General features: G+C 40.0%; 1 protein-coding gene across 2 annotated transcripts in view; it reads right to left on the bottom strand.

The window, feature by feature from the left end:
* The window catches only part of zmat4a (zinc finger, matrin-type 4a), a 133,614-nt gene that overhangs the window by 7,477 nt on the left and 111,425 nt on the right, over positions 1-14,712 (bottom strand). For both annotated transcript variants that reach the window (XM_067601742.1, XM_067601750.1), the window contains one exon: positions 13,153-13,249. In XM_067601742.1, coding sequence (XP_067457843.1) covers positions 13,153-13,249 — 97 coding nt within the window. The remainder of the gene's footprint in view (positions 1-13,152; positions 13,250-14,712) is intronic.

The following is a 14,712-nucleotide window of genomic DNA, read 5'->3' as shown; positions in this document are numbered from 1 at the left end:
ACAACAGAGTCAAACCATCTTATTCATTATAAGATCATATTATGGTTTGGAGAAGCCAGTTATGATGCCTGGTTTCATCCCACATCCAGTTATTACAGAGTGGTAACCTGTTATTATAGAAACCTTCTGATGTCAACAACATGGTGACAAACAGTGTTTAATAACACAAATGTCATTAATGAAGCTGCTGCTGCTCAGTGAAACGAGGGAATCTACTGTAAACTGATTTATTGATGGTAACATCAACGCTGCGTTACAGCAAATCATTTGTGTAAAAGAATAAGTGAGTCAGAGTAGGAAGATAGTCCTGCAGGCAGACACAGATGTTTCACATGGAGCAGCGAGACAAGCAGCTGTGTGCTGCTGTTTAATGGAGGTGCAGCAGTTAACCAGATGTACATTCACCAAACCAACCACTTAGTCTTCATCCAACTATTTCTGCTTATAAAAGTATCATTATTTAATCATAAAGCATAAATCTCACTTCTGAGTGTGTTTTGAGGTGGGAGTTATTATTTTACTGGAGCTTCTTTATGCTTCTTTATCTTTTCATAACTTGGGAAATAAGTCTTTTCACTTTAACACGTTATCTCTTCAATTTTTGTTTTTGTGTCTGTCAATAAATGAATAAAATAATATCATATCATATCAGTTGCCACAGTGGTTTTACATTTTTCTGTGAAGGATGAGGACGAACTGGTTGGTTTGGTAAATGTACGTCTGGTTAACTCGCCCATCTTTGTCTTTTCTATGTGAATAATGTGAGACTGAGTCCATGCAGCGAATGAGACGTTCCTCCATGGGGCTGAGGGCAGATTATGACCTATACATGTAAAAGCTGTCACTGTGAAATGAGTCACTCTTTTCTTTATTAGCAGTTCACTACCTGAATATATATCTACTGTACAGGAGAACATTTTATACTGTGTTGCATTTGAGTGCTCTGACTCTTCATGTTATCCACTCCTGGATAACATGAAGAAGTATTTATTCAATAAATGCTTCTCCAGCGCTGCATGATGTCTCACAGATTACTGATGAACATGTTCAATAGATGAGTCACTCAGAGCATCGACAACAACATCTTGTTGTGAGTGAGAAGTGTTGAAATCAGAAAACAGATTTTTGTCTAAGTATCTAAAATCCTTGCTGCTGTTTGCCTTCCTCTCCATCAAAGTGTCATTTCTCAAATGTGCATCCTCCTCAGACTGACAGCAGGACAGGCTGTTAAAGAAGCTTGGGGATGATACATGGCCTCAAGCCCAGCCTTCAAATCCTGCTAGCACTGCACTGCCCTGCACACACACACACACACACACACACACACACACACAAGCAAACTCACAGACTTAAAGTCAAGAGTAAGAATTTTCAAAGCTACTGTATATCAAGGCTTCCAGCTTTCCTTCCGAGGCGAGGAAGGGTCTCATAAGTAATTCACTGTGCAGTCGGTGTAGGTTACACAGCTGCATGACCTCCAACAGCCCAGAGAAACCACACCACCTGACTGCATCAACTCCTCCAACATGGCTACTCTGCAACTTATGTATTCCTGTAGCGTGTGACAAATTGTGTCAGCACATTACTCTAGTGAAGCATATTTCATGCATAATTCATCCTCAAGCCTACTCCACATGGACATTTTCAAATCCCTTTGAAGTTAATTCCCCCTTCGTGATAAACAGCCTCGCTTGCTTCGGCTGTGTTGCAGCTTATCATTGTCTGTGTTGTCTGTGTTGGAGGAAGTCACCTGTCCGAAACAATTTTATTGTACAATACTGGAGAGCTGGACACATTTGCATCTAATAATCCACCATGGAAAAAAACCCAGAAAAAGCATCATGAGGACTTTGGTGTGAAAATGCAGGACAGTAGTTTTATGTTTTACAGAACACACACATACGCACCACTGTTCCTGATAATAAACAGGGGACATCTCAGAAGATGCTGAAGCTACTTTGTGCAGCAGAAAAAGCTTCAAAGGAAAAAGAAGAAACCTTTTATGTTTCACTAGAGGATGTATGGAAGAAAAGCTGCAGACTGGTACATTTACTGTACATCTGATGCATCCAGGAGTCTCTGTCAGACCGGCCCGTTTCTTTACTGCTCTTTCCAATAAATAACAATAAACAACACTGTGAAAAATGCACATGAGAATTTATATTAGAGATATTATGTATATATATATATATATATATATATATATATATATATATATATATATATATATATATATATATATATATATATATATATATATGTATATATATGTATATGTATATATATATATATAACTAGTTTCAATTGCATTTAAAATGAGAATTTTAGAAAATTATGGATATTTTATTTCATTCTATTTGTAGCTCATATTTAGTGATGTTTAGTCTTAAATTTACTTTTTCTAATGATTGTGTTTGTGAAAAATAATTTTTGGACCCAGAAGTTGTAATTACCTGGTTTTGCTTCCCAGCCCAGTGCCGCATGGCGTTTCTGTTTGTTTCATGTATTTATTGTCTCATGTCTCATTGGTCCACACTGATCTGATGTTTCCACTATGCAGAAGCTTCACTGGACGTTTGAGTTTCATGTACGTCATGATTTATTTGTTCAGTCTCTTTAAGTTGCACTTTGTCGCTTTTCATCAGCTTTTCCACCTCAACAGAGCATAAAAACCTTTTTGTGATATATTGAGTTTTATGTGCAAATTGAAAATAAGCATAACAACAAATGGAGCCCAGTAATTGACTGACATCATTCTTCTCGGTCCTTTTGAACAGAAACAACCTACAAAACTAGAAATGATACAAAGTAGCATTTTTCTCTCCAACTAATCATCTGTGGCAGCTCAAAGTTTACCTAAATGACAGCTTATAAAATCTAAAAAGAAGAAGTCTGCTTACAGCATCGAGCCTTCCTTTGATTTTATGGGGGACAGTCGGGTGCATGGAGGCTGTTTTAAGGCAACCCTCTACATATATCCCCGTATCTATACGTATCTATACGTTATACATACCATACGGGCCAGCCTTCTTCAACAGTGAAAGAAATGAAAGTGAATATCTGATTACCCTTCGGTGAGTGGCGAATCTGGGGAATTAAATTAATTAAATGAAATGAGGGCTGGCATCTCATCCAGCATCAGTTTCAGCAGGCCCCAGAGAGAATATCAATGGAAGAATGAAGAAGAAAGAGAGGAAGAAAGCAGGTACTGACAGGCACTTGCCCCGTTTGGAGATTGACAATTGCCTGCTCTGCACAGCCAACTGAGTTATCTCTTTGCACACTGGGGGATTAATTAGAGGCTTGATGATCGGTGAAATGGGGCCGAATAATAAAAAGCATGGCGATCTCTCTCTGTGGTGTTGCTGCCTTTGTCATTTGTCCTAGCCAACCTTTGATTGTCATGCCTGGGAGCTGCTCTTGTCATCAATATCTGCCTACCTTGCACTCATAAAGTGGTTTGTAAAAGTCCCTCCACTGAGCAGCTAATGGGCCCAAGGTGTAAAAATGGCCCGACTCTTTGCAGAGCTCCTGCTGTGCATTGTTGTAAATCACGGAGCCATTACACGGGAGATGAGTGCTGGGAAAATATGGCACAGAAAATTCCCCCTGCCTCAGCCCTGGCTGTTTTCTGCTTCAGCACACAATGGGCTGTACATGCTCAATATTTAGCCTCCCAGTGCCTCCAGAACCACAGGTGCCCCCCCGAGTCATTCCACAGCTCCCCAACTGATGAGTTCATTTCAAAACACTACTGTATATCTCCAAGCTTATTTTATTCTTTTCCATTTTCTATGTTAGATGAAGTCGTTACCTGAAAATCATTATTCAGTCTCTACAACATTAGGGTGATGTCATTTTTCAAATCAAGCCGTTGCAGTTGTCAGCACTGGGAAGTTTTGAGTATTAAAAAAAAATTCAATTTCATTTCAACACTTTCAACACCTCGATGACAAATTGCCTTTGTAGAGAGCGACAGACGCAACGAAGCTTCTTATTCTTTGTCTTGTGATATAAAAGGAAAAATGAACACTTTAGTCGTTTTCAAATCAAATTAAATTCAAATCAAATTAATTTCAACATGCTATGTATGGCAGACGAGTCAATTTATACATTTCCCAAATCTAAAGGTGTTGCACTGACCTACATACTGACGGGTTGGTCCTGTTTCTAGAGTTAACCTTAACACTAATCATCATGCTGGCACACGACTAGACAGTTATTCCAACCAGTCTGTGTTGCTAGCAGACAGACACCAAAAGTAATGATGCATTCTGGGATTCCTTGACAATTTATATCATCAGAAATCTGCACTCAATTAGTGATAAATATCAGTGGTGAGAGTCGAGTTGCCATGGTGTTTGATAGTGGCTGCTATCTGGTTGCTATGGTGTTCCTGGTGATCACTAGTTGTCCGGAGTTGAGTCCACAACAACACCTGATGGACAAATGGCAGAACAATGTGCCAGGTTGTAAAATGTCATAAAATCCTGTCTGCGGTGAGAAAACATTACATCAGGCTGCTAATAAGAACAAATACTGCTGTTATTTACACCTGCGTTTCATGGCTCCACCTGAAAGCACCATTAAAAAGTGATCATTGTGCTGTGGATTTTGGCTAAACTAAAGACCGCAAAGGATGAATTAATACTGCTCTCTATAATGAGTCAAGAGCCATATTTCATTTAGACATGGGACAGCCATTTGAACTTTTTGGACTTTAAAATGTGGCGCAGGATGTTTCCCAGGGATACCCTGATGGTCCAAAGCACCAGTCTATCTCCCAGCAGAGTTCTCCCACAGCTGCACCAGCCTTTGCTTCTGTACAGATAACAAATGCTACCAGCAGAATCCAGCTTCCTTTTGAACAGACAAAGTAAATATGTTGCCTGAATTGCAATGAGAGAAACTGTCAAGGCTTATTAGAGAGTGTTCTTTCATGCTTTGAAGATGTGATCATTTGTATGTGCATGTTTTACTTGTTTGACAAAAGGCTGAATGGAAGAGAGGAATCATGAGGGTGGTGACGGTGATTTGTGGCAGGCAGGATGGAGCCTCAAGGGGCTGATTACTCCCCAGGCTAACCTCGCACATCGACTACCATTCCTGAGAGAACACAGAAGAAGACTGTGGACAGACCTGTCTGCCCTCATCAATAACCATTTGTCAATAATTGGCCATCTCTTGATCAGCTCGTTCATTTTTACATCAATATGTGAGTCATTGTTATGGGAATAGACTCCTTTTTAGGGAGCAGAGAATCTGCTGTCCAGCAATCAGAGAGGATTATCTTGAGGAGCAAGCCACAGATAAACTGCTGGTAAATTGGGCATCATGAATGACAAAGACACATCAGGCAGCTGAACTGTAGAATCCATGCGCCTGTTTCTAAAAGGAGGCATACAGTATGTGATGTGAAAGCACTGGGTGTTAAAGTGGACAGATGAAAGCATCTGTGCTTGTTCTGTTAGTGACCGTGGAGCAGAGACACAAGGGACTGTAGGGGGGAAACAGGTGGGAGTCAAGCTCTGGCATCACAATATGTCATTCTGTTTCATATCTCTGGCCTGAGCATGGAGCAAGCTACCAGGATAAACAGAATAAATCCTTCTCCTCCTGTCAGACAGTACAACCGGCTGGATTTAACCTGGATGAATATAATAGACATTACAGTGTATTCTGCAGGCATAGCAGGAGACACAGCATGAGTCAGAGTACAGCACTCTACACACCAACCATATCGCCCCCCTCACACAACCATATTGAGTTAAAATGACACCACGCAGTGAAAGTGAAACACATTGCCTCGCTATTATGTAATTTTAGCGCAGCTAGAGCTGTGGCTCCTCCTGATGACAAACGTCTGTCGGTAGGTTGGTCCACCACTTTGGTCCAATATCTCATCAGATGAAGGATGGGTTGCCAGAGACATTCATGGTTCCCAGAGGATGAATCCTACTGACTTTTCCTCCAGTGCAACCATGAGGCTGATATTTTTGGTCATTAGTGAAATGTCTCAACAACTATTAGATGGATTACCATAGAATTTGGAACAGATGTCCATGGTGCCTGCAGGATGCAGAGTGAATTCTAATAATGTTTTTAGATTCTGTGACTTTTCATCGAGCAACAAGATTTTTATTTGTCCAATACTTTGTTTTATGACCTCATACCTACAAAACTAATGACATTCGTTTGTATTTAGTGCAAATTAACAAATGTTAGCATCAGTATGCTAGAAAGCTAAAATAAGATGATAAACATCAACTAACATTTTCAACTCACATAGTCATCATGAGCATGTTTGCATGCTGATGTCAGCATTTAGTGCAGCCTCACGGAGCTGCTGTTCACAGACAAACTGATGTAATTTGTCTTTTGCATGTGATGTTGCAGTGCTGTGAGATCAGTTAAAGTAAAGCATTTACATGGGTTGCTGAGATGCAGTGTGAATTTTTTATAGTGTACACATCAGTCAGGGGAAAGTATCTGGAGACTGATATGCCTTATCATTAGGTAAATATTATTCCAAATCAGTGTTGACTGTCACAATACAGCATGTTGCAGCAACAAAAAACTCTGGATAAAAAGAAATCCTTCACATAAGTGATTTATCAGGCTCTCTGCTGGCAGGGTCGATGCATTCAACTTTCATCAAAAAGCCTGTTTTTCAGAAATGAGGGATTCATCTTCTGTGAACTGTGTCTGACGTTACACAGCCGAGCTTTTAACAGTTTTCAAGTGCCCAAAGGTCATGAAAGCAACTCAACAGTGAGAAAAACAATACATTTACACTTGCATTGTTTTTCCACAACAGTGATCTCAGATGTTTGGCTGCTGGAGTCAATATGATGTCAGATTTGAAGGGGTGAAAACTGTAAATGTTTATCTGCAGATAACAACTATAAACAACAAAGATACACTGCATAGTGTTTATGAAATAAATCCTTCAACCGCTGTGTAAAATGATGTGAAACAGATTCATCCACCTCAGCAGTGAGGAGATATGTGACCCATCAGCATGGTTGAATCTAAAACCTATTTGCATGCACACATGTGTCTGTGCTCATGCATGTAGGATGAAAACACATGCATGTAGTGGGAATGCTTGACCCTTGATGGATAGTTGTCCTGGGATGAAGTGATGGCACAATAATTACACTGTCAGTTTGAGTTGACCTGTCGATAGCAGCCGAGTCCAACTGCACTGCAGAAATACGCATATTAACAAGTCATCTGTCTACGATGCAGCATCATTCTAGCAGCTGACCATACAGTAAACTATGGTTTAAAACGCAATGCAATGAAATTTAAAGGACCAGTGTGTAGGATTTAGTGGCATCTAGTGGTGAGGTTGCAGACTGCAACCGAATGAATACCCCTCCCCCTCCCCCTCCTCCTCCCTTACCAAGTGTGTAGGAGAACCTAAGGTGGCCACGAAACCCGCAAAAAACATGAAAGGCCGTCTCTAGAGCCAGTGTTTGGTTTGTCCATTCATGGTGGTGCAACATGCGGGGCTCCATGGAAGAGGACCCGCTCCCTGTGTAGATATAAAAGGCTCATTCTAAGGTAACAAAAACACATTGATTCTTATTTTCATGGGATTATACCTAGAGGCAACCTCTGAGGCTGAAAATGAAGTCAATGCATAAGTGCCGAAAACTGCAGTTCCTTGAACGGCCACTTGAGACTCCACAGACCCCCGAGTTAAAATGCCCAACTTTACAGCAGAAATAAACATGTTTACAGCCTGGTACAAAAAACGGTTTTGGTATTGGTAGCTAATTTCCCCGTTCATGACAACTGTACAGGGGTGAATTTTTTTTAATAATTCATCTGTTTAAATTTTATTAAGCCATAATGTTATGTATAATTAAGGACATGGTTGCTTTCAGTGACAGGTCGCTAGCCACTATCTGGCTTGTTTCAGCAACCAGGCTTCATTCAGCAGCCTCAGCTCCACCTCTTTGCCCATTTTGGAGGCGGAGTCAGGCAATGTCAAGATGGTGACGGCCAGAGCCGCCCCCTTTGAGCTTCAAAACCAGTCTTCAGAAACCAATGGGTGACATCATGGTAGCTATATCCATAATTATTATACACTAATTAAAACATACTTATGAATATTATATTCCCTTTCTGTCAAGTCCATTCCACTAGATGCCACTAAATTCTACACACTGCACCTTTAAGTGAAACCCTGAAATGAAGCAGAAGAACATTTAGCAGCAGCACTAAGAGAGAAATTCTTACAAAGCAGATCATTATTTGGTAAAAGAAGTGATTCCTGCTGGTTGAGCTTACATTCACTGATGGTGAGTCTTCAGACCCTTTATTCTATAACAGGATGAATAAACAATATTGTGTATATTAACAGAGTGACAGTCAGTTATCGTGGTATCTCACTGTTCTGGAGTTCAAACTGACATCTAATAGTCATCATATTCATTTACAGTATGCATCTATTATATAATATGGAAGACATCTGTGGGGCACATTATTACAAAAAGAAAGAGTAACACAGATCATAATCTCTGTGTGATTGAATATCAGGCCACCATCAGTTACAGTGAGGCTGATCATTTAAAACCAGTGCATCAGACAAGATAAGAAGGGTTACCAGTGTATCCACTGGAGAATACCGCAGCTGGCCAAGAACTGCACACTATATAAATCTGCAGGCCTTTGCTTTGGAAAAGACTTTCTCTCACATAAAAAATGACTAATCTGACAACACAGAATATGTGAAGGTGTCCCACCAAACCATACATTATATAACTTATCCTCGCTGATAAGCCATAAGTTTAGTGGCAATACACACATTCCAGTCAACACTGCAGCATCTCAAAATAACAAATTAGCTGCCTTATGGGTTAGTGGATCAGCTTCATCTTCTGTGAATATCTGCCAGATGAATGTGGCTCGTAAACATCTTTCCCAGCTGAACCGTGTGATCAGTTGTGGACGAAGGTCGGAAGTTTTTATCTGTTGTCACAACAAGGTCAGAATGTTTCCACAATGCAGTCCAAATCATCTGGGATTATAAGAAGCTCTCCTTTTTCATTTTGTTATCCATTACTGTCCGCTAGCTCACCAGGCTAATGCAACACATTAGCTGTGTTTTATTGTGTAACTACTTGCAACACAGGACACACATCGACACAGATGATTGGCAGCATCAGAGAGAGAAACAAAGAAAGAAAGAGATAATTCAACCTGAGGCTGACCTGAGCCCTGAGTAAGCAGATGTTTCTTTCAGGTTGGTGACCTCTACTGCACACACAGTCACTACAAACAACACAAGTAAAGAACCACACTGCTTTACTTATGTGGGGAATATTCGATCCTCACATCCTATTAAATCCAATAACTTCCCATTCTCAACATGCTAATGAGTGAAGACTAATCCTGCTGAAGTATTTTGAAGTCAACACTTTGAAAAAACAGCTCAGATCACTAAATTGATCGGTAAATGGTTGCCATCCAGTGTTTACTTTGTCTTAGTCACTGGGTGTCAGACAGAGATCAACAGAGAGCTCCAGCAGTTCCCTTCATCCAGAGGGCGACTGGGTTTCCTCTCCTTTCCCCTTAGTTAATGCTGACCAGTCACACCAGTCCAGCATTTCATGGCTTCCCTGCTGCACTCAGCACTGAGCTCTTCCTCTCCTCCTCAGCCAGGGACCACACAAAGCTGCTCGGCTATTTTTGTCTTGGAGAGAGAGGCTTACTGTGACGCTCCAACACAGTCAAAAAAGAAAGAAGCTACTTTAAGTTTTCTACTTCAGGTTTGCAAACTGAGGAGGCGAGAGAAGAGCAGAGCATGACTGAGGGAGAGTAGAGAAATATGCCAATAAAGCCAGACCAAACTTGTAAATCTTGATAATCTTGTAAATCAAAGTCCATTAGCTTAGAGTCTCTTGCTTTGGATGCCAGAAGCAAATCAGAGGGTTTAAGCATCAGGGTTGTTGTACTCATGTAGCTGGCTCGTTAGAGGAGTATCGATCACACTTCTTATTAGTACGCCTGTCATGAACGGGTAATTTGTTCCCTTCCTGAGTCAAAATTGGATTTCTTTATTTCTTTTCTGCCCTTAGTTCACCTTACATAGCCATGCAGCCAGTGGGCTTTGTTTCCTGTTTTGTGGTCCATCCATGTGACCCTCCTCATATCAATGTGACATAATCAAACTTACACACACACACACACACAGATGGAAGAATACACATCAATAACTGCAGATATTAATTTACTTCGGCTAAGAGATTTGAGTGATTTGAGCATAAAATATGATTGTCAGGACTAATAAAGCCTAGAAATTAAATTCAAGGCTTGTATTGGTGTTCTGCACAATATTAAAGGTAGAGTCTTAATATCCATTCAGTGCTCCTCCAGAAGCGCCACCTTCAAATTCATGGACGCACGTTGTCAAGGCAACGACTAAACACTCACATTATCCTGAACGGTCCATCCACAGTCTCCGCCTCTCTGGACCTGCGTTTAGCGTCCCCGTCTGTCATCTGCCCTTGAATGTATTGACTTTAGCGTCATTGCGTATCCTAATCAATGGCCCGTAAACTGGGAATGACAGATGCAATATCCCCTTTACAGCTCTTTATTAACAATTACGTTTGATTAGAAGTAAAAATAAAATCAAGAGCGTATCGGGGCTCAATGCATGCAGCCTAACAAGTTCATACAACGTGTCATCTTTGCAATTCAGCTGCAATGAAAACAGTTGAATTATTTAAAGTACATGAAAGTAAATAGGAAACCTCGAAGGTACTGGACACCTTCTACTGGTACGCAGCTACCAGAAGAGAAACAGTGTGAATGAATCAGGGATTTTATTTGTTTTGTTTGTTTTTTGTGGCAACAAAAGAAACAGAGAAATATGGTAATATTTTAACAGTAATGGATTGCTTATTTAAAAATCTAACTAATTAATTGATCACTTGAATTGCAAAACTAACTCATTACATTATTCATTACAACAAAAAAGTAATCTGAATACTCTATTTGACCCATTATTGATATTATGGCAGCTTTAAGTTGTGACTATGTTCTATAAATTCAGTATTAAACAAGTACAATTACAAACTTGTTGTAAAATAAGTTTAGTTTGTCAGTATTCATGTCCGACTGTTTTCCCAAACCAGTTTCTTAACTTTGTTGTTAACCTGTTAGCAAGAAAGATTCATGTAGAGAAAGACTCTCTCCACCCTGTGGCAGTAAAAAGGACCATTCCACTGGACTAAACCATGTTTGGCTGAACATAAATAGCACACTGACATGCAGGTTATATGTACCAGCCAGTCAAGAATTTAATTTCATAGCTTTGTCAACTCACATAGTTAATGTCAGTCAGTTGAGTTAATGTTCCAGCGATGGCTCCACTAGCTTCGTACGACAGAGTTATAATTATAATACAATTCATGGCTCAGGGTGTTTGAAAATTTCCCTTTTTCAAATTATGATTTTTTTTATCTAAAAACAAATACATGGCAAATTTTCCAATTTTCAGCCATTCCTCTCAGGCTTAGACAGACAATAAATGCCTTTGTGTAATCTTTTTCCGGTGCTGTTGTGATAAAGGACACCAGACACATAAAATATTATCCTCAGCCCCTCTCTGGAGTTTTCTAAAGCAGATAAGCCTTTATTCTGTCCGTGTAAACTAGCATTAAGCAAATGACCTAAATAGACCCGAGGCACCGTTGTGGGCTATGTGGGTGAAATCAGGCTGATTGGGGTGGAGGTGGGGGCTCGGAGGGGGGTCGCATGTGGCCTGGATTCCCTTTGAGAGCTCTGCCCTGCTCAGGGAAGGGTGTGTGTGTGTGTGTGTGTGTGACTGTACGAGAGGATCTGCATGGAAACCCAGTGGCTCCAACAAGGCGGCGCAGGCATCTGTGACTAAAGCACAGGGCTGTTAAACGGCGTGTCACGTCTCCTGATGCCAGCATCCCTGTGGATGTGTGCAGCCAGAAACTGCCCAACAGGGGGAATTAATTCCAGGACATGCACCATGTAAGCCCCATCAATTCACACCTACTGCCCAGAGCCCACGCAAAACCCCAGACAGTCTGCAGTCCTCTTGCTCCTACTGAAACTGCTTTAGGTCAAGTAACCAGTGCAGAGAAGAAAGACTCCAAGGAAATAAATGAATGAATGGTTCATTTAAGGTGTTACACCTCACTCTGGTTGGTGGAAGACCTGTTATAAATAAATATTCTAAAGATCAGCATCACAACAACTGTAAATCTATTCATCTATTCATAGTCTTCCTAAATGCAAATACATAGGTATACTTGATCAAATCATGATTTCTAGTTTTTTCTGAGTAGCTGAACTCCACAATCGTTCCACAGACCTGCTGGTGACTGCAGGAAAAGCCCTGCGGTACCAGTATCACTGCTCTGAACAATAAGGCAGCATTTACAATCAAACATCAGGTTGTTTCTTGTTTCATTTTGACATGAAAATAAGAAAACTAGCTTGTTATTTATGTTTTGTGATTTTAAAACAGATGAGGACTGAAGCTACTCACTGCAGTACCAGTCCCATTTGTTTAGAAGAACTTGCTTAATGGTGCATGCATTTTCAAAAGCTCCTCTCAGTATTTATTTAATATATCTGTTGTGAGTTTCAGGAAATTGGCTGTGTGCAGATTTATTAAATGAGCTTTTGTTTTATAGCTGGTTTTGAGACAGGAGTCTGCTAGAGAGTGAACTCCAGCAGGCTGTTTGTTTGTTGTGACCAAACTGTTGATTCTCAGCTCCAGTTTGACTCTCGCAGGCGTCAGACTCATCAGTAAAAGCAGCAAAGAGCTCAATTAAAGAATGTTTCCTTAAAATTGTGTCTAATGAGACTGAACTTAAATGAGGAATAAATCACAGGATACCCTTAGCAAAACGAGCCCATCTAAAATTTCAGTCTCTACAATACTCTCATCATTTATGCATGCCATGTGAAACGCACTGTATCTAAACTGCACAGGCCTCCTTAAGGAGCTTCCAAGGACACAGATGAAAGCAAAGAAAACAACATACTTAGTGCCAAAGATGAGGTGTAGCATTTAGCATCAAGCACCGCAGCATCAATAGTTAAAAGTGTAAATGAGTTGTGTTGCTGCAGTGCACGGTGGCGTGATCCACTCACTTGTTTTGGTGCTTTGAGCCCTGCAGATGTGCGTGGTACTGTGCCACCGAGTTCAGTGTGACGCTGCAGACTTCACAGGAGTAGCTTCGTTTCAGACCTGGAATCACACACAAATACATATCAAATGAAATAAAATAAGAAATGAGTAGACTCCATAAACACAGCTTATATTTCATCCTCAGTTACAGTGTGGTTTGTAAATAAAAATATGACATTTTAGAATCATTACCCAATAATATGATTTTCATTCTCCTGCATAAAATCAATGCAGAATCCATCAAACCTAGAGAGTCCTTCTATAAAAACAACATTTATTCGATGCAGATACATTTCATTCTCAGGTGAGCGTCCTTGTGGGTTTTCATGATTGCCTTACCTGATAGTGGTTTCTGCTGGAGTGGAAAAAATCAATTAGAATGATGCAGACAATGAAATGTCATGCATTTCAATCTCAGGAAAATACATTTCACAGCTGAATCTGAAAGGTAGAACTGCAGAGACCTGTGATTAGTTTTTTTTCCCCCAGTAGAGTGTTTATATGCACATTTTATTATGTTACTATTACTCAAATATATTTTCAATAGTTTTAAAAAGATCACTGATGTATGTGGACCTGACGTTCAGGCAAAAAGCTGAACCTGGGTCGTTGTCTGGCATCACTGCCTGGTATTTAAACCTGATACTTACTTTGCAACGTGAACAGTGTATTTCTACTGTTAACGCCGAGATCATTGAGAGGGAGGATCAAAGAGTTTAAAGAGTTTCAAACCCTTTCCATACTAGTGTTCACTTCAAACACTTCCCTTCAACTGCGAGCAGGTTACAGTCTTTTAGTTTTTAGTATCTATAAGTTTATTGTTTTTGTTTTACTCTAAACACTCTGTATGGACAAATACAATTACTGAGTTATAAGAATTTTTTGTGCCTGATTTATAAAATGTTAAATGGTTTGTCCTCCTCCACTATGTGGCTTTGTGTTCACTCGCTCAGTAAGTTCTATGAGATCTTCCAGAATATCCTCTAGACCAGATTGTACCATTTCACTGGTCGGTCAGCTTTCTGTGTGAAACTCAGTGGAACGTCCTACCTGCAGTTCCATCACTACTTTTACAACCAAATTAAAAAGTCTGCTAAAAGCTACTCAGCTCTGTAACCACTAACTTCTCATGAACGCAAATAATCATGCTTTTAATTTGATAGGCATGCATAAGTCATTTCCATTTGACAAAAAAGTTATTTAAAAAAAAAAAAAAAAAAAAAATCATGCACCAACACCATCCTCTGTGTGATAATGGTTGGATTGAGTCAGTGTTCTGTTGCTGCATATTATGACCAGCCTATGTAATTGCTGTCATATTGTACTAATCTTATTGTGGTGTGAAAAATGGCCGTCTTGACTGTCTTGCTCTAACAATTGAGTTAACTCCCCCATAAATATGCCTCAGAGCAAAAGGCCAGGAGAAAATAAATGTCACCCTGCACTCATTGAATCACATTTCCATATCCTCTTCAATCAACTTTCCCATATGAACCATCTTTTACTCTAAATCGACGCACCGA

This window comes from Thunnus thynnus, chromosome 2 (assembly GCF_963924715.1).
Source record: "Thunnus thynnus chromosome 2, fThuThy2.1, whole genome shotgun sequence".
Classification (NCBI taxonomy): Eukaryota; Metazoa; Chordata; class Actinopteri; order Scombriformes; family Scombridae; genus Thunnus; species Thunnus thynnus.
Note: the sequence above shows the minus strand (reverse complement) of the source record. Positions and strands in the feature narration are given on the sequence as shown.